Consider the following 18,859-nt stretch of genomic DNA (forward strand, 5'->3'; position numbering starts at 1 on the left):
TGTCTGCCCTTCTTTACAGCGATTATTATCTGCGAATTATAAGATTTGTGATAGCGAAGATTACGTTTAAATCCCCAAAAGTCTGAGCTTCCTAAATCGTATAATGTCTCGTATGCAAATAGTACTATCCATGTCTACTAGATTGCAGAAAAGCTTTGCAATCAGCTCAATTTTTATAGCCAGAATGAGGCAAAAAAAAGTTTACAGCTCTCCCGTCATTTGGCTGTTTGAACACCTGGCTTTCGAACAGCATTAATGCTAGAGCAGTAGTCTTTTCGGGGCACACTTTTAGGATCTACAGGCAGGTAGAGAATCATTACTCAACAACTATTATTCTTTATCATTATTATAGCCAGAATGAGGCAATAAAGGTTCCAACCTCCCGTCATTTGGCTGTTTGAACCCCTGGCTTTCGAACACACACTTTTATGATCTATAGACAGGTAGCCTATATATAAGCTGAGTCTTAAAACATTGTAAATTTGTGCAACCTCTCAACTCCTGCACACAAAACACTAATTATTCTCCACCTATGTATGTGCTCTTGGCAAATAGTTTATGATTTTCGCATTGAATTTAATAATATTCTGCAAATATTTTCCCCAATTCAATTACAGTTTGCAACAACAAAACTGAATTACGAGAGAAAACTTGCACTTGCAGTTGCACAGAAAACCGAATCATAAAGTTTTGTGTAAATTTTCACAGGCGAAAATTCTGTTGGCCGTATAAATATTGGTCTTGGCCAAGTTGTCCGTTCGTTTTGGCCTGTCTGCGTTGTCTGTGCTGTCTGTGCTGTCCTGTCCTGTCTCTCTGTTGCTGCAACATATTGCATTTTAATGGGAATTTCATTTTCATTGTCAACACTTGTGTGAATTATGAAGGTGGGGGGGGAGTCCCAGCGTCAAGGATAAGTGGGCGAGGATACTCGCTCCCGCCTGGCACACAGTCGTAAATTCTGGCTCAAGATTAAAGCTCCTTGGGATGGTAGAGTGCCGCTGCCATTGGCAGCCACACAGGACATTTGACACTTTTCCGGCTTAATGAGGCACGAAGCTCCCATCTTAGACCCGTATCTGGTCTGACTTGAGCTCCATGGGTTGCTCTCTGGGTGGGTGTCTGGCTGCCTGGCTCTATTGTCTTCTGGCCGCACATTTGCGGACGACGTGTGTCAACGCATTGTGCGGTGTAAATTGCTTGCTTCTATCAACCTTCTACCACCTAAACCCCCCCCCTCCCCCACATAGTACTCCTGTCTTCTGTCTCCTTCTCTTCCCTCCGCTCCGCTCCTCTCCTCTCCTCTGCTCGACGGGGCTAACCAATGCAGCACTTGTAAGCCACTCCCTCCATCGCCGCCATGCCATCGTTGACAAGTTGTGAGCATAAATTGCAACTGCCTCAGACCGTATACAAAACATGTGAAGGATGCGACTGCTGCTGCTTTTTCTCCTACTTCTGTAGGTATGCATACGTATGCACCTCCATGGTGATGCTCCTGACTATGCATGAGACAGACAGGCGTATCCTTGACGCTTTCGGATTTTATTTGCTGGCTTAATAAAGGCATCAGCCACCGGCAGAAGAACCCACCGTCCTGAAGTTGCAATCCCAGCCCCATCCTGCCATCCTGCCATCCTGCCATCCTGCCGCCCCTTGTTAGTCGTGTCTGCCTGTCTGTGGGTTTTGTGGTGCACTTGCTTCCGGTTTGGCGATGTTGCATGATGCAGCGCTTAAATTGCTGCCACAATTACACATGTCGCAGTGTGTCCATGCCTGTGTCTGTGTTTTTGTGACTCCTGCAGGGTCAATGCTGCCTTGACAGCCACACAACCAGCCACAGAACCAGCCAGCACTTCAGCTTTAAAAATGCACCTATTTTCGGTGAAAACCAGCAGATTCTTCTGCGAGACATACTAGGAAGAGCTGCCACTATGGAGGAACTTCAAGCGGTTGAAAGCAGGAGCAGGCGAGAGAGAGCCTGGAGAGCCTCTTACTGCAGGGGAATCGTCTAAGAACCTCAAGAAATTGGTTTTCTACGATAAGCACTTGTGCGATGCTTTCTAACAAGATATGGCCACGTTTGTGGCAGCGACGCGGTTGGGTAAGGGACAGCAGCTGGAGTATAATGGAAGTCCTGGTCTATATCAATCTTGGGCTGGTGCTCTCCGCGGTACGACGATCCTCCATGTCCCAGCAACTGAACGACCTGTACTCCCAGTTATAAAAACGTAACAAAAATGCCGAAATAAACTGCCAAAAGGGGAATTTTGTATGTTTTGCCAACTGGGTTGCCATCCAACTTAATTAACCCCAGATTTATGCACTCCACCAACCCCACCACACACTGCACGCCCCCCCCCCTCATAATCCGCTACTGTGGTCCAAAAAAAAAACCCTCCATAATCCTAGTTCTGCCATTGTTTCTGTCTTTTGTTGATAATTACTTTTGATAACTTCGTTCTCTCTCGCTCCCTCTCTTCCCCCTGCAGCGCACTGCACCGCACACCGCGCATTCTCTCAGTATCGCTTACAGCTGTTCGCCCTGCTGTTGCTCCTTTCGCTCTCATGCATATGAGGGTCTTTAGGGGCCCCTGCCGCCCCCCCCTACATACAGCCTTCTGGGGCTGCTGCTAAGTGCTTTGTGAGCCTTGAGGTAGGTCGAGTAAAAAACTGAAAAAGCAAAAAAAAAGACCACAAGCAAAATAAAATTAAATGCTATGAATAATGCAATTAACGTTGACTAAAGTCGGAACGTGAGACCATGAAACATTATCCCGCGTAAAAGAGACGAAAGAACAAGTTTTTTTTTCAGCTCCTGCAAGTGTTTCCCGATTTAAAGTGGAAACAAAGTTGGAGCAATTAAGTGGCATTACTTTTTCTACACTTAAACATGTGGCATACATTTTATCACAGCTCCAGTAATCTATTTATATTAATTTAAACTTGTTTTATATAAAATTTCTTTTACAAAAAATAAAGTGAATCTAAAACTGGTCAAACCTGCCTTGAGATATGTATCTGGAAGCTTCCATTTGTTCCCATTTCTTTATGGGTGCAGGGATTGCATGTATTTTCAGTACATACATACATATACACATGCGTATGGTTGTTTGTGTAGAAGGAAGTGCTTGGGAAAATATTTGCTACACATATTTTAATGTTTACTCTGTCCCGTTCTTCAGTTCTCTCGCTCTCTTCACCCAGCACCTTGCTCTCCTTACATTCAAGAGACATGTTATGCAGTGGGTATGGTACCAAAAACAATTCAAATTATGTATTAATTCCTAAATTACATAGTCGGTCTAAGATATTCTGCATCAAAAACTTTCGTTTGCAGTGCTCTACCATAAGTACGAGCCTGTGTGGCCTCACCCACTAATTAATATACCTTGACGCTTTGCGTTCGTTTCTTTGCAGGCAAATGTATGCGTGTGTGTGCGTGTGTGCTGTATTTCTGTGTCTGTGCATAATTCGAGCCTCTGCTGCTGCTCTTCCTGTCTTTTTTTTCGCACATTTTCTGTTATTGCATTCCTTTTGAGCGCACGCACCCGGCGACGCCGACATCAAGCTTCTTACACTCCTCTTCTAAATGTCAGCAGTCAAATATAAGTATGTATATTATGTATATGTATGCATAAGTATAAGTACATACATATGTATACGTTTTGCGGGTTACTTTTGCCCAGCTGTCCTTGAAATTTGTGCGTATATACAGTGTCTGCTGCCAAGTGCGAGGACAGCTGTTAAAGCTGGAAATTTATGCGATGGCTTATAAATCGGATTTATTTCCAGATGAAAACAAGTGATTCACTGGCTCCACTGAGGAAATGCTTCCAGAAGCTAGTATCACTTGGCTTCAAGCAGTGCGCGTAATAATAATTAATGAACATTAATTATATGCTATTCCACATTAGCCGTGGCAGTCCATCCTCTCCACTTGAGATGGTAACAAAACAAAACGATCCCCCCACCTCCTTAAATACTAATCCCACTAAATCCGATCAATTGATGAATCTTCAATGGATTATTAAAAGTCTCATTATGCGTATCGATCGACAATGCCCAAAATGCAAATCGAAAGGTCATTGAATCACCCATATAGAGAAGAAAACAACAAAAAACAAAGACTAAATAGTGGCCAAAGGCGAATGCGACTCGCCCTTACAGACATCATTTGTATGAGTGGGTCATCATCGTCTCCAAACTCCAATAAATAATTAACAAATTTTGATTGAAAATGTCAAATATCCATAGCCATAGCCCTGAGCTAAATCCAAGAGCCGGCCAACCCACAGCAGACAGGCCCGAAGAATACGAGCATAAAACAAAATAAAAAGCACATTTGCATAAGAGCGGCCGATAAAAGAGAGCGCCCCCCAAAGCAATTTGTCAACGTAAACGCCCAAGAGAGTCCCGCTCTCCCACTCCCATTGAGGGTCGGGGTGTTAACATGCAAATGTCCGCCGGAAGAGTGGAAGGCAGGGAGTGGAGGCAGGAGATGGGGTGATGGTGATGGTGATGGTGATAGGAGCGTGCTAATTTGTGAAGAAAGAGGAAGGAAGGAAGGAAGGGCGGAGGCAGAGTCCAAATAGAGTCGTAAATATGGCAAATGTTTGAAGCTTCCTGCCCCCTCCTCTCTGTCGCTGCGCTATTGGCCATCATTAAGGCAACAAAGTACAATTATAAAATTATCGGTAAACCAAGCCAACGACGCACCGATGATGGGGCGTTGCGTGTGCGAGACGAAGACTACATCGCTACATCGAGTTGATGCGGTCTCTCACCTTGAGCTTTTTATATTGATTTCAATTTCAGGCAAAACATAAGCAAAAACCAACAAGAAAGTGGGCTCTCGCATACCCTATACGATGTTTGTATACCCTTTCTACACATAGTACCAAGTATTTTTAAGGGGATTATTTATGGACAAGTCTTCATTTTATTTAAGTTCTTTATTAAATATTGTGCCAAAAAAAACCCACCCTCTGGCAGGGTATAACAACAACTACAACAAAAAGACTCTTGTCTTCCATCTCCGAGAGACGCCTGGATATTAGCTCAAACGAAATTGGTGCCACTGCAATGTTGCGTTGCGGCGTTGAAATAACACACATAAAAGCAAAATAAGTTTACTAAACTGTTATTACATCTACAATACAATACTACAAATACTACCCATACGATTCATAGAAAGCCAGCAGTGAAAGGGGCAGCGGCAGAGGCAGAGGCAGAGGCAGAGGCGATCGGCAGGTGGGTGAATGGAGGGAAGCTCCGTGGTGGCTCTGGATGGGGAAACGAATCGAAAGTGGAACGAACGGATGTACAACAAAAAAACCAAGCACTCGGACAGTGGGCCAGAGTCGGTTGGGCATGCCCAAATCGGTCCGTCCTACTGGTAGAACGTACCTTATGGTCGGATACGTGATAAAATGTCTGTTGAGAGAATTCTCGAGAGTTCACTTATACGCAGAGAGTCATTTATTTAGTAATTCATTTGGTTAACCTTTTGGCAAGGGTAAAGAAAAAATTAAACATTAAAACACAATCAAGTATAATTTAGGCTTCATAAATTTCAGTTTATTGCTTTAAAAAAAGTGAGGGAAGAATTAGCATTAAGTAAATAGCAAACGAAATGTATTCATTGAATCTTTTTCTGACTTTTTCTCCATGGTTCCTCGAATGTTTTATCTGTTTTATCTGAGGCTGCTACCAAGATTGCCCAACATCCTGTGCCAGTACGCCCCACTGTAGATCTCCAGATTGGGGCGAAGCCGAAAATTGCAGTCCCCAGTGCCAGTCGCAGGCTCCAGTCCCAGTCCCAATCCCAATCTCTAGGCAGAGTCCCAGCTGTTGGTGAGTGGTTATGGCGTTGCCTTAACCAAAGGGTGCCCCCGCCCCAGACGCAACGTAATGCTCCACTTACTTCCTCGTAAGCGAAAGAAAGAGAAATAAAACACAAACTCAAACAGACCCGACCGAGACACACCATCGAGGCTTTCAATTTGCACAAAACTTCACATAAATTACATAAGTTGACCAAAAAAAACAAAACACAACCGAGACTACAGAAAAAACAGCGCTTGCACGAGAAGGAGATGCAGAAGAAGATGAAACAGAATAGGTAGTAGGGTAAGTGCACCTTTTGGAACTGGCCGAGATCGAAACTGGTTGACCAACTGACCTTGAAGCCGAGATGGGACCCAGCCCGAACCGCAACGCACCGCACCACGCGAGTCTTACGCAATGCACCGATTCCCCATTCAATCTTCTTCAGGGCCCCATCTACACCATGCAAACCGAATTGCAGCTTACAGCCTCGGGCCACTCGAAGAGACCCCCCCTTAAACGATTGCAAAATTCCATTTGAAATTTTGTGAGTTTTCCCCCCAACAAAAACAACTACCACGCTTGGGTCCGATCTGGTAAGGGGAAGATCTCTGGCTTGTCAAATACATATGTAAACAGCCAGGCCAAAGCCAAAGCCAAAATTGGTGAAGTGGCAGCAGGGGAAAAGGCAACACCGAAGCTGACGCAGCTGCCGGTGCTGCTGGTGCTGCTGCTTTTGGGCCGGTTCGGTCTCAAGTGTGATATAAAAGCCCGGCTACCAGCCAGCCAACGATCCATAGTACAAAATCACTTGCAGCGCCAACACACATCCAGTCCAGTAAAGAGTTGTAGTTCATCAACCCAATCGAAATGTTCAAATTCGTGTTGATCGCCAGCCTGCTGGCTACCGTTGTCCTCTCCGCACCCGTGAGTGTTAAAGAAAAGAGAAAACTCCCCTGAACAAAGGAAAACCACATGGAAAATCTCAATTTAGTTACAAACAAACAAGTTTAATCGCGTTGCTGTTGGTGCTTTAGTGGCTATATTAGGTGGGGGTGGGAATGGGTATGGGGTTGGGTGTTCTCAAGATCGGACGCACTTGGGACGCTTGGTGCTGCGATCCATATCGCACTTCTCGAAGCTGCTGCACTTGACATTGCCACAATAGCTGCCCGTAGCTCCAGCTAGGAATTAAACAGAAGTACAATCATATTAAAAACAGTTAATGAAGGCTAACTTTAGTCACCCACAGCTCCAGATCGATTAGGTAGGAAGGAATCGATAGAAGCATACTAAACTATACTCTGTGAGGGTTGATTGGTTGATCTTCAAAGTTAAACTTTCCCATTACTTAAGAACGTTCGTGAAGAACCAAATCGCTTTTCACAAAAACTTTGAAGCTATGGACGAAGATCCGATAAACAGATTCTGCCATATTTCAGACAAATATCTTCCAAAGGAAGAGATCAGTAGTCAGTAGTCGGTGGAGTTCATTAGATTTCACTAACTTCTGCATGTATGAGGGGTAACACTTACTATTCTTGCTGCCGAAGGGCGACTTGTCTCCACCAGAGTTGCCCAGCTGGTTAGGCTGGACACAGCTTCGTCCGTTGCACAGATTTGGGCAGCACTTGCCACCGATGGCACTGCACTCGCTGTCGTGCAGGCACTTGGGCGTACAGTTCTGGACTTTGGTCGAGGAAGGACAATCTGTTGGCGGCAAGGGTGAGGTGAAATGTTAGGAAAGCTCCAGCGAAAGCTTGCCAGCGAGAAAGCTGTACTGTACTTACCGCTGGCAGCCAGTGTTGCCACCACACAGGCAGCAATCAGGAGCGATAGAAAGCACAGTCTAACTGTAAATTTGAATGTGAATGTTTAATGAAAGCCGCATTCTTTATGGTTCCGCATTTGGCACTCATTCGCTTTCATAACACCTACCCATGATTATAATTGTTGGTATATTTGTTTTGAACAGTTGAACGTCCGCTTGGTTACTATAGTCAACATCGACTGCCGCTCGTCGGGCTTTATATGCCGACACACAGCCGTTTCGATCTGACCGAACAAGTTTTCAGGTTATTTATCGTTAGTTTTTTTCTGTTTTTTTACAGTTTTTTTTTATTATTAAGACTACCTCACCTACCCACCTTGCCTCTGCCACGCCTTGCCTTGACGCGTGATACTAAAACAAAGGAAAGAAAAAATATTCCACCCCAACAACAGCGAAAACTTATCATTTTGACTTTGAATTTACATATAGCTAAGATCGGGATAGCCGATAGCTGTAGACGCTACCCGAAAGCCCACAAAATGTATAGTGAAATATGGAGGAGAGATGTAGAAGAAGCATACAAGATACAAGTTATGATAGAAAAGAGCAATGCAAATCTATTATTTTATTTGAGTATTCAAATAAATTCTGTGGGGATTTGATATTGTGGAAGTTCCTTATAATCCTTACCATTCAACGAAGGTAGTTTCTTCACATAAGTATTCTAGTAGAGCATTTAGCCTACCGACGAGACCCCAAACCGAGCAGATAACTGGAATACATCGACAAATTTTTCAATTACTGCTTCCGTTCATGCATTCAAGCAGAAGACAAATTGAACATGCTTGGGGAAGGAGAACAGAAATAATGTGTCAAAACATCGCAATCAACGTTTCGTTCGCTCTGTTGAGTCATACTCGTTGCAGCTAAGATTAGGTTTACACGATCGTTACAAGTTGTGATAATCATTCGCTAAAATGCATCAGCAGTTGCTAGTTGGCCTGATGCGTAACACATAGCATCCGATTCATGTTGGAATGACAATGGGAACATTCTTTGTCCATAGCACCAATCAGCACTTTCGGATGAGCGAAATTTTTAATATTTGACAAAATATGGGTATCAAAAACACTTTTCGCTTAGATTTTTCCATGGCGATGATCTTTCTGGCTTGCATAAACCTTGCAGATTGCAAGATCATGTAAAATTATTATATAACCGTATCTGACAGATGTCTATAAACTCAATAGTTAGCAAGGTTTATTGGGTCATTAGTCAGTATAGAAAATCCCCACATGATGTCATATGTGCAAAGGAAGGGGAAATCCAGAGGTCTGACAGACCTTGAAATTAGATTCATATTTTATTTAAATTAGAGTATACTCTCGAGGCACATGAATACTTAATTGGAAAAAAGGGGCTTGAGTCTCACTTCGATCAGGTTGATTAATAACAATTATTTCTCTCCGATTTCAGATCGATCAGGATGAGGAGGACAGATTAGAGTTGGAGCGCCAGCAGAACGAAAATGCACAGTACTCCTTTAGTTCCAACATCGACGATCAAATCAACGACAACCAGATTAAAAGGACGGAGGCGCGCGATGGGGGCACCGTCACAGGCTCGTACAGCTACACGGATGGATTCGTGAAGCGTACCGTTCACTATATCGCCGATAAGGACGGCTACAGGGTGACCAAGGACGAGATGCAGGATATTGGTGATGGACCCCAATTCAATCCCGATGGCCAGGCCGACGTTGAGGGCTCCCTCATCGGCAAGTACTCGATCAAGCTGGACAAGAGCGACGAGGACAAGCACTACAAGGACATCAGGGCTTAAACCTATACCGTACCCTGTGCTTAGTTAGAGAATTTCTAACATTTAGAAATGGACTGAATACTTCGTAAAGTAAAGTTACAACCATCCGAACAAAACAAAGTTGTATTTTTTTTCTCCTTAATAAAAACAAAAACAAAAGGAATTATAAAATTATAAAAAACCAAAGTTATTCTGTCATTAATGAATCTATATACATATGCATCAAAAAGGGCTATAAGGCATTGAAGCCCGTCAATATTTGGGCATCAACAAAAACTTTTCCATAATTGAATCCAAGTAACGAATAAAATAACCAAAAGAAAGTGGGCCAGTCTGGGAAAACTCTCCAGATAGATCGTTCCCTTATGATACAGAAGAATATCACCCTGTAAACAGTGAGCTCTGAGACGCTATTCCCTTAGAAATTTATACTTTCTCACTTCACTTTCTTTTTTTTCTCAAATTTATTTGTAATTATGTTTATGTATTGGTTAATTTTGCGGTGAGGTGCATCTAGGAGCAGAATGTTCTGTTGTTCTTGTTCTTTGCTTAGGTATTGTTTTGAATTTTGTTTAACCTCATCATAATCGTAACTTTGTTGCTTCTGATTTTTAATTGCTATTATCTATGTGGTTTTCGTTCTCTCTTTTGCAGTTTTGTTTCCTTCTTTCGTTCTTTCGTTTATCATTTGCATTGCCTTTGTATTGTTTTTTTATCAACAGTTTTGCTTAATGTATAGGGGGCTTTGTTTTGAAATTATTTTCGTGAATTAGAATTACGTTTATGCGCTATATGCTAAAGAAATGGTGTGGATATGGAGAGTCGTTTCTAGGCTCGGGTGTGAGTGTGGGTGCGGGTGATTTGTCTGGTGGAGAATACTAAACTTAGGCTAAAATTACAGTATAAGAACTTAAGAACTAGGCGCTGGGCCTAGGCGACATACACTCCAATTAGTTTATAAATTACACAGTAAAGTATGTGTATACATATATCTCATATACATCAATATGAAGTTCTTATATTCATAGAACAAACCAAACGAACTTCGCACATGCGCGAATAAATTATAAAAATATAGTCTTCATAGGGGGGTGCCAGACAGATGCCAAACTATGATTTCTATCCATATGGTACATTTAATTTAAACATAAATATATACATTACATATAATCTAATCTGTTTTTTATGCTTTACGTTTGCCTTTTGTTTTTTCGTTTTCGTTTTCTTTTCCATCTTGTTTTTCTTTTTCTTTTTGTATGTTTGCTTGTAATTACACTGAGAGTTTATAGATTGTTTGTTTTTTGCTTATTATTTTTTAGTGTGCTTGAGATATCCTTAAACAATCACAAAAACAACGAGTATCTTTAGGGATATTCAACAAGCACAAAATACACAACACTCGTTTGTTTGCCCTTTAAGCGTTCTTCCACCTCCTTCTCCTCCTCTTCGTACTCTTTTTGGCTTTATACAAAAAGTTGTAAGAACTGCAAGATTACTTAGTTTACATGGGTCTTTGATCGGTCTAAAATATACACACAATATGTATATATTTATGATATATATCTATCTGTTGCCTTGGCTTTGTGTGTGTGCCCTGGGCTGGGACTGGGCCTGTGGCTGTGCCTGTGAACAGGACTGGTGTTGCTGCTGGTTCTGCTGTGCGTAAGCCTCTGCACTTGCGCTATAGTGTGTCTGTCTATTGGGATACATACTCATATGTATATAGCCATTGCATTCTAGTCTACATGTCTATGGGGGGGTCTCTATATTACTATAATACGTTGTTCACATGGGCGATCGGCAGGTGGTCCGGCACTCATCTGATTCCACAGGACACACACAGCTTGGCCGCACCGATGCAGTCGTCGTGACAGAAGGCTCCGCACTGCTGGCAAATAACCATTGCGTTCAGCGAGCAGGCGCAATTGTTGGCCGTTGCTGTTGCAGCCTCGCTGCCCGGCGGTGTGTTCTCCCCACTTTGACGCAGCTGCAGCAGAGGATGCACGGCATGTTGTTGCGGCTGTTGCAGCGGTGGCTGCTGTTGCTGAATGACTGTTGGCGTGGCCGCGGTTGGTGCTGCGGCTGTGGTCACTATGTAGTTGTTGCCGGCGGCTGCTTCCATGAGAGCGGCGGTGGCGGCTGTTGAATTGTTATTGCTGCCATCGATGTATGTGATGTTGGTGGATCCTGCCAAGAAAAGGAATTCGATACATGAAACACTGAAGCAAAGGGATTCTCATGTGGATTACATACTTACTAACAAATTATAATTTCTATAAAAATATAAACAAGTTTTAGAGGCCTTTCAAAGCTGAATGAACCCCTGATGAGACATGCAAGTAATCTATCTATCCATACAATCAAAAAACAGAACCAAAGACAGAACCAACCCGTGGCTGGGTCCTAGGGTACGAGTAACTCTAACAAATCTACGCAACAAACTAATGACTGCGTGCCAATTAATCATGGTTTCATGGATTGAACCCACTCAAGATTGAAGGATGATGGATGAAGGTGATTTGAAAGACGTACCTCGCTAACCACTAATAATACACCAATTTACCTGCAGCGATATTGCGCCGCACAATATTCGCGGCGGCGCCCACATTGCCAACATTTCCCATCTGCTGATGAAGCTGTTGCTGTTGCTGCTGATGCTGCTGCTGCTGGTGCTGTTGTTGTTGCAGCTCGTGATTCTGATTGTGATTATGATGGTGATGGTGCAGGACCTCGGTGGCAGTAATTGCTGGCGCCATAACGTTGCCGCTGCCCGCTGTATTATCCACCGATGCGGGACGCCCGCGTCCGCCCATTGGCAGGCCATTCAGGCTGTGCAGCGGATTCTGAACGGTGACAAACTGCCAATGCACAATAATCATTAGATGCATCAATAAGAGAACCGCTTCCAAACACTTACCTGATTCTGATGCAGTGGCGGGGCACTGGACGCCCTGGGCGCCTGATTGTCGGCCGCACCCACAGTGGCGCGATGCACCAACACGTACTGGCCACTGCCGTTCTGATGGATCAACTGCTCTGGTCCCGCCGGTGGCTGTGGCTGGGTCTGTGCCACTGGCAATGTCGCCGCCTGCTGTTGCTGTTGCTGCTGCTGCTGGAGTATCTGAAGCTGCTGGGGCGTGGCATTGGCCGCTCCAGGTCCCGGACTAAACACATGACGTATCAGTGTGTTGGGTGACGGCTTCCTCTGGACATATTTCTTACGCGGAAAGCCGCTCATGCGAGGACCAATGACCTGCAGACGACACAAATTGTTGATTGAAAATGGTCTCAAAAGGAAATTTAAATAAATATTCACCTTGTACACTCCCGGACGTCCAACGCCCATCAAATTGGGCGGCAGGCCGGCTGGCAGGGCTCCAGTGGCAGCTGCTCCTCCAACCAGCAGTTCCTCCGGCTTTAGCATATTCTGAATGGGAGCTGCCGCCGCGGGTGCGACGACCACATTCGCGGAAACCGCCGTCATGTTCGACAAGGGTGTGGCAGCCACAGTCGACACATTCGACACATTCAGCGGGCTGCTCACAGGTGTTGCCGTTGTGGTCACTACCGTTGGCTGCTGATGCTGGTTGAGTATGGCCGCGGGGGGACGCAGCTGTGCTTTTAGATTCTCACGATTTGGACTATTCTGGATGACGGCTTGGCATATTTGATAGCTTCGCTCGAGATTAACGGCCCCTGGGGGCAGCCTATTGCTGGTGGCCTTGCGTCCCTTGCCCGTCGGCATCTTCGGTTGCAATCGCTGCTGGGCAATGGTCGTCGGCACACCCGAGGGAGGCAGCGTTTTCATCGTTAGAACGCTTGGCAATGTCGGCAACTGCTGCATATTGCTATTGTGATTGGACAGCTGCTGCTGGGGATGCTGAAGGGGCTGCGACTGCTGTTGAGGCACTGCTACTGATGTTGCTACGGAGGGCGGTGGCGGCTGGGGCTGGGGCTGTGGCTGTGGCTGTGGCGCGGCTGTTACGGCAACAACATTAGCATAGGCGGACGGAATTGTTGTGGTGTTTGCTGTTGCTGCTGCCGTAATGGGTAACGCACTGGCGGTGGGCCGCGTCATGGAAATAATATTCAATGGCTTGGCTATAAATTTGGGCTGCGCTGCTGCGGGGACAACAGTCTGCTGCTGCTGTTGCTGTTGCTGCTGCTGTTGGAGCAGATTGTTGTTGGCGGCTTGAGCCATCAGCTGCCGCTGATGGAGCTGCGCCTGTTGCAGGGCAAATTGCTGTAGCTGCTGCTTCTGTTGCACTGCCTGCTGCTGCTGTTGCTCAAGTTGCTGCTGCTGTTGCTGGGCGATCAAGTTGGGCGACAAAAACTGTTGTGTTCCATTGCGTAGCGTTACAGGCAGAGTTTTGGCCAAAGCATTGCTACTCGTCGCCTGCTGTTGCTGCTGCTGTTGCTGTGCGGCCGCTGCTTGCAGTGTGAATTGCTGAAGAAGCTGCTGCTGCTGCTGATGTTGCTGCTGGTGTTGACGTTGCTGCTGCTGTTGCAACAGAAAGTTGCCAATAATCTGACCATTGGAATCAACCAGAATCTGGCGTTGCTGTGGCGCAACCGCTGGAGCATTCTGCTGTGGCTGCATCGGCTGATTGAGGCTCAGATTGTTGCTGCTGTCGTTGCTGTTGCTGCTGTTGGTGATCACGGTGCTGGATACCTCCATTTCGGCAGCTGACATGGGCACGGCTTCGCTCAGAATCTCCTGCGTAATCTGGAAAGACACCAAATGGTATCAGAAGATTCAAGTGGCTCTATAAACTTTGTCGTGTAACTCACCTCGTTCCCGTACTCGGTGTGGGCCTGTGGCAAAAACGAATGCTGTGGCAAATGCACTACATCCTGGATATGCACATGCTGTCGCTGCCGTTGCTGCTGCCGTTGCTGCTGCTGCTGCTCTTGTTGCTGCTGCTGCTGTTCCTCTTGATGCTGCTGCAATTTGTCCACTATTTGCCGCACTGCATCACTGTCCTCGTCGTTCATGGCTTCCAGCATCTGCTGTTCCTGCTGATCATCGTCGATACACTCAACGAGATCGTCGTCCTCTTCCTCCACCTCATCGCTCTCGTTGAGGAACTCCTGACACGCATCATCATCGATGACTTCTTCCTTGACGACCTCCATCAGATTGATAGCCTCATGATTCAGTTGCTGCTCCCTCGCTGCTTGGGAGCTTCTTTGGGGCGTTGCTGCCATCAGCTTAATGTCACCAAAGTTCCAATCGTGCTGGACATGCTGATACATTTCGCTCGAGTTTAACTCCACAGATGGCTGCTGGTGTTGCTGCTGCTGTTGCAACGTGACCACCGAGGAGAGCATAGCCTGGACATCGGCCAGAGTTGACCCTGCCGCTGAGGACAGCGACAATGGGGCTGTTGATGATACTCCTACTGCTGCTACTGATGTTGTCGACGTTGCTGACGCGTTGGTGGTGGCCGCCGTTACAGTGGCCGGCATGGAGCTGGAATTACTGCTCGAGCACGATGATGACAGTGAAGCGGATGAGGAGGATGTAAAGCTAGTGGACGTGATCGAGCTTGGTGGAGTCGAGCTGCAAATCGAGCTGGGTATGGCCACTGAACACATGGGCGAGTCATCCAGCTTAATGCAGTGCTGCTCCTCCTCCAGTTTGAGTGCCGAATGCGCCACTGTGCATGCAACGAAAAGAGGAAAGCAATATAGTTTATATTTAGTTTAAAGGCTATGGTGGCATTATGTATTACTGTTGGACGATGACGATGATGTGTAGAAGGTGTGATTGATGTCTGTATGATGGTTGTGGAAATATGCTGAACATGAACGAACACAAGGGAAAAACATTAGTCGGGTGGGTATAATAAGGTGGAGGGGCAAGTCCCCTAAGCGCTGAACAGTAATCAAAAGATGGCTCACCATGATCGATGGTATCTGCAAACACGAAATCATGGCTGGCTCCTGATGCTGCTGCTGCCACTTCCGCTGCTGCTGCCGTTGTGTGATCTACCTCATTAGACGCATCCAATGGCCCTTTGGTAACTAGCTCCACGCTCTCCAAATAGCTTTCAAAGTCATTGACCTCCGCCTCGGGATTGTCTGGCGGTGTGACGGCCGCTGTGGCTACTGCCAGTGCAGTGGCGTTCGCGGCTTCAAGCTCCACCATGTCCTGATGATCAATGGAAATGAACTCTTCATTGCACTCGGATGGCTCGATTTTATCACAGGTACTGTTGATAATTGGCTGCTGCTGCTGTTGTTGTCGCTCCTCATTGATTCTTGTTGCAGTTATCTTCGTTGTGGCATGATCCACCACATCCTTATTGAGGGTGGGCAGGGGCGGCGACGGTGCAGTGGCAACGACAGCATTCCCTGACGACGAATAAGGAACAAACGGAGCTTCGATTTTCATCAGTTTGCTCTCCTTGGATGTGCTCGGCAGCACCTCATTGGGATCATCATCGTCATCGTCTAGTATTATTGTTGGTGTCGGCTTGCGACGCGATGGGCTGCTCGACGGACGTTTGAGGATGCGACGCTGTTGCTCTGTCCCTACTAAGCTATTCTGACTGCAACTAGTCTCAGGCGGAGCTGTTGTTGTTCTTCCTGCAGCTGCTGCTGCTGGTACGCTAGTGTTTGCTGCTGCTGCTGCTGCTGCGGCTGCTGTTGTCGTTTCGCACTTTGTGCTCTGAAAGAGTGGAAAGGTCAGAGTACAGTTCAAAGCGCAGAGAGATCTCCGATCCAATCATTGCTTACCAAATCAAATTTCAGTTCAGTCTCATTATCACATGTTGCTTGTTGCTTTTGCTGCTGCTTTTGCTGTTGCTGTTGCTGTTGCTGTTGCGTTGTCGCTGGTGGTTTGGGCTCACTCTTAATGGTTGTCGTCCGATGCTTCTCCTTTTCGATCTCCAGCTTCAGCTTGCCAACTGTGGTGGGCATACCCGATGCATTCCTCGCATTCTTCTCCCCCCAATAGGGCTCAAAGTGCTTCAGTTTCCACGGATCAAGCTTGTTCTTCTCGCGCTCCGCCTCCGTCTTAAGCTTCAGCTGGTTCTCGGGCGTGAATTCTCCTTCGCTCAATCGCTCCCGCCACTCCAGACAGGCGCGGGCAAAGAATTCATTGTTCAGGCATGACGCAGTTAGTCGAATGGCCTCAGAGGTGGAGCTCCCACTGACACTGACACTGCCACTGCCGCAGGCACCACTACTGCTTGGCTGATCTAGTCCATGCGGCGGCAAGAACTGTGGCTCCACAACGCTGGCCTCACGATCGACACTGGGCAACAGCTGAATGAGATTGTATTGATATAGCGGGGGCAGCAGCGAGAACGTCTGCTTGTTCAGCAACGCCCTCAGATTGGTGGATGCCAATATGGAGTCCGGTGTCTCCAGATCGATTTTTCCGTCCTTTGTTTGCTCGATTTGCGCTGCTGTTGTCAGCTTCTTGTTGCTGCGACGTCGCGGCTTCACGCTGAATCCGGGTATGGAGGCCAGCACCTCGCGCATCGTTGAGGCCTGCGAGGAGGAGGCACCTTTGCTGCCCGGCGACGTGGTGGCTGCATTTGCAGCCTGGGCTGCTGCTTCGGCTGCTGCTGCTGCTTCGGCGGCCACCGCCGCGGCTGCAGCTGCCTTCGCCTGCTGTTGCTGCTGGATGCGTCGACTGCTGAACATGCGTGCGGGAGGAGCTGAATTGGAGGCAGTATGTGGGACCAGCGATGTCAGTCCTGGCATTGCCGCTGGCAGAGGATCTTCACTTGGCGCCATAGACTTTTTCTCAAGTGTTATGGGTTTCACGATTATGCGCGGCAGGTGACGTCTAAGGTGGAAAGGAAAGAAGTCGGTATATGAGCATTTTGTTTTGGCACAACAATCAAATGGCAAACTAACCTGAGACTATGCGAGTGCTTGGTCGTTGGGGACACCACCTCCGTATGCTCCAGCGCCAGCGGATCCTTTTCATCATCGTCCACGAGATTCACATGCGCCGTGGCTTCCATTATCAATGGCGGCACAATAATCGTTTGCTGATGTTGCATCTGCAGTTCTGCTTGTGGAATGAGAAGTTGTTGCTTTTGCTGATGCTGCGACGCTGTCGTCGTGTCCGGCGTAATGGTTTTCATTGCTTATCTGTCTCTCTCTCTCACTGCTCGAAACTATTTACAGCCAAATCTTCACAGAGGGTTTGCTATCTATTCTATGTCCATGTTCCATCAGGCCAGTTTCTTCCGCACATACTGAAAATCAAATTGAGAAAGGGAAAAGTCAGTGTCGGGTATCGGGCCTCGGTCTTCGGTTTACGTCTATCTGTGCAGCGGCAACAGCTGACAGGCGGCAGGAGGGGCTTTTGCGTTTGCCCTTGATTGGTTTTAAATCAAATCAATTTGCAGCACCGGAAGAGAAATTATCGGAAGGGCAGAAGAGCAGGCTCTGCGGTAGAAAAATGTGGGGCTGTACACTGCCCCCCTCCTCCATCCAAGGGTACCGCAAAGGGGAATAGAAATTTTCCATTTCCCCCAAACAGCGATGTGGGTGTATGTAAAGTGAATCGGGGGCAGGGCATTCTACTAACCTGACCAGCAGTATTGTCCATTTTAAGGCAAAGCGAGAGCCTTTCTGTATAATTTTAACGTTGCGCCCTTTGTATATGTACTTCCATCTGTGTATTTTCGTGTCTATGTGTGTGTGTGTGTGTATGTCCGCTGGTTTGTTTAGGTGTGTATGTGTGTATATGGATATATTTAATCAGATTGCGGTTCCACGTATTTCCTATATACTTCCGATATCTTATTTGGTCTCTTTTTTACAGTAATTTTTCCTCTTTCGTTGCCTAAAAACCAACAACAATAAAAACAACAATGTTACTACAACAACAAGAAACGGTTAAGCAGAGTTGTTTTTTTCCTCCCGCACATACACTCGCACACACACGGTCAGGCACACGCATACACTAACGCGCAGTAAGCACGTAGAAAATTACTGCCTTTGGCCACGATTAGAAGAGTACTTTGGGGTTTTTCTATTCTCCCATATATTGCAAGACGGGGATAGTGCCTTCCACCTTTATCTATTGCACATTGTATGGCCACTGCTGCAATAAACGGTCACTGAATTAAATATTGAATGGGGGGAAATGTGAATGCCAAACACACAAACAAAAGCAAAGCAGCTACAAAATGATTCTTTTCTAGCTGACTATGACGGTCTCTTTCTGGTACAAGTGTTCGGCCTGGCGGCCAGCGGCTGTCCTTTTCGTACACGCTGCTACGCAGAAAACCTTTGCGTGCAATTGAATGAAACTAATTTATTTACATCACATAATTGCACACTAAGCACACACTAGATCACTTTAGTTATCGCATTTAAGGTTACAGGTTGCGTTTGTGAACAGTTTTAAACATATCATATGTAATTTTTAGTTTAAATACGGACCAAAAACAACTATTAGTATTTTAACGC

At 46.1% G+C, this 18,859-nt stretch overlaps 3 protein-coding genes across 9 annotated transcripts; 1 reads left to right on the plus strand and 2 right to left on the minus strand.

Moving 5' to 3' along the window:
- The first annotated feature begins 6,614 nt into the window (after window positions 1–6,614).
- Window positions 6,615–9,534, plus strand: LOC108160922. The gene is made up of 2 exons (XM_017295205.2): window positions 6,615–6,753; window positions 9,074–9,534. The coding sequence occupies exons 1-2, from the start codon at window positions 6,697–6,699 to the stop codon at window positions 9,437–9,439; spliced, it is 423 nt and encodes a 140-aa protein (XP_017150694.1). The 5' UTR covers window positions 6,615–6,696; the 3' UTR covers window positions 9,440–9,534.
- Window positions 6,810–8,001, minus strand: LOC108160923. Its single transcript, XM_017295206.2, has 5 exons — window positions 7,970–8,001; window positions 7,765–7,881; window positions 7,617–7,679; window positions 7,363–7,536; window positions 6,810–7,010 (listed from the first exon to the last, which is right to left on the minus strand). The coding sequence occupies exons 2-5, from the start codon at window positions 7,766–7,768 to the stop codon at window positions 6,910–6,912; spliced, it is 342 nt and encodes a 113-aa protein (XP_017150695.1). The 5' UTR covers window positions 7,769–7,881; window positions 7,970–8,001; the 3' UTR covers window positions 6,810–6,909.
- Window positions 9,535–9,863: 329 nt separating the features above from the next.
- Window positions 9,864–18,859, minus strand: LOC108159694 (polycomb protein Asx). 7 transcript variants are annotated; one of them, XM_033390726.1, is made up of 11 exons: window positions 18,713–18,859; window positions 17,973–18,230; window positions 17,291–17,637; window positions 16,160–17,219; window positions 15,323–16,091; window positions 15,154–15,219; window positions 14,210–15,078; window positions 12,735–14,144; window positions 12,336–12,671; window positions 11,982–12,276; window positions 9,864–11,605 (listed from the first exon to the last, which is right to left on the minus strand). In XM_033390726.1, exons 3-11 carry the CDS (start codon window positions 17,521–17,523, stop codon window positions 11,235–11,237), a joined length of 5,409 nt encoding a protein of 1,802 aa, XP_033246617.1. In that variant the 5' UTR covers window positions 17,524–17,637; window positions 17,973–18,230; window positions 18,713–18,859; the 3' UTR covers window positions 9,864–11,234. The 7 variants fall into 7 exon arrangements, with proteins under 7 accessions (XP_033246617.1, XP_033246619.1, XP_033246618.1 ...); XM_033390728.1 differs by having other exon boundaries at window positions 18,833–18,849; XM_033390727.1 differs by lacking the exon at window positions 18,713–18,859 and adding an exon at window positions 18,462–18,667.

This window comes from Drosophila miranda, chromosome 3 (genome assembly GCF_003369915.1).
Source record: "Drosophila miranda strain MSH22 chromosome 3, D.miranda_PacBio2.1, whole genome shotgun sequence".
NCBI lineage: Eukaryota > Metazoa > Arthropoda > Insecta > Diptera > Drosophilidae > Drosophila > Drosophila miranda.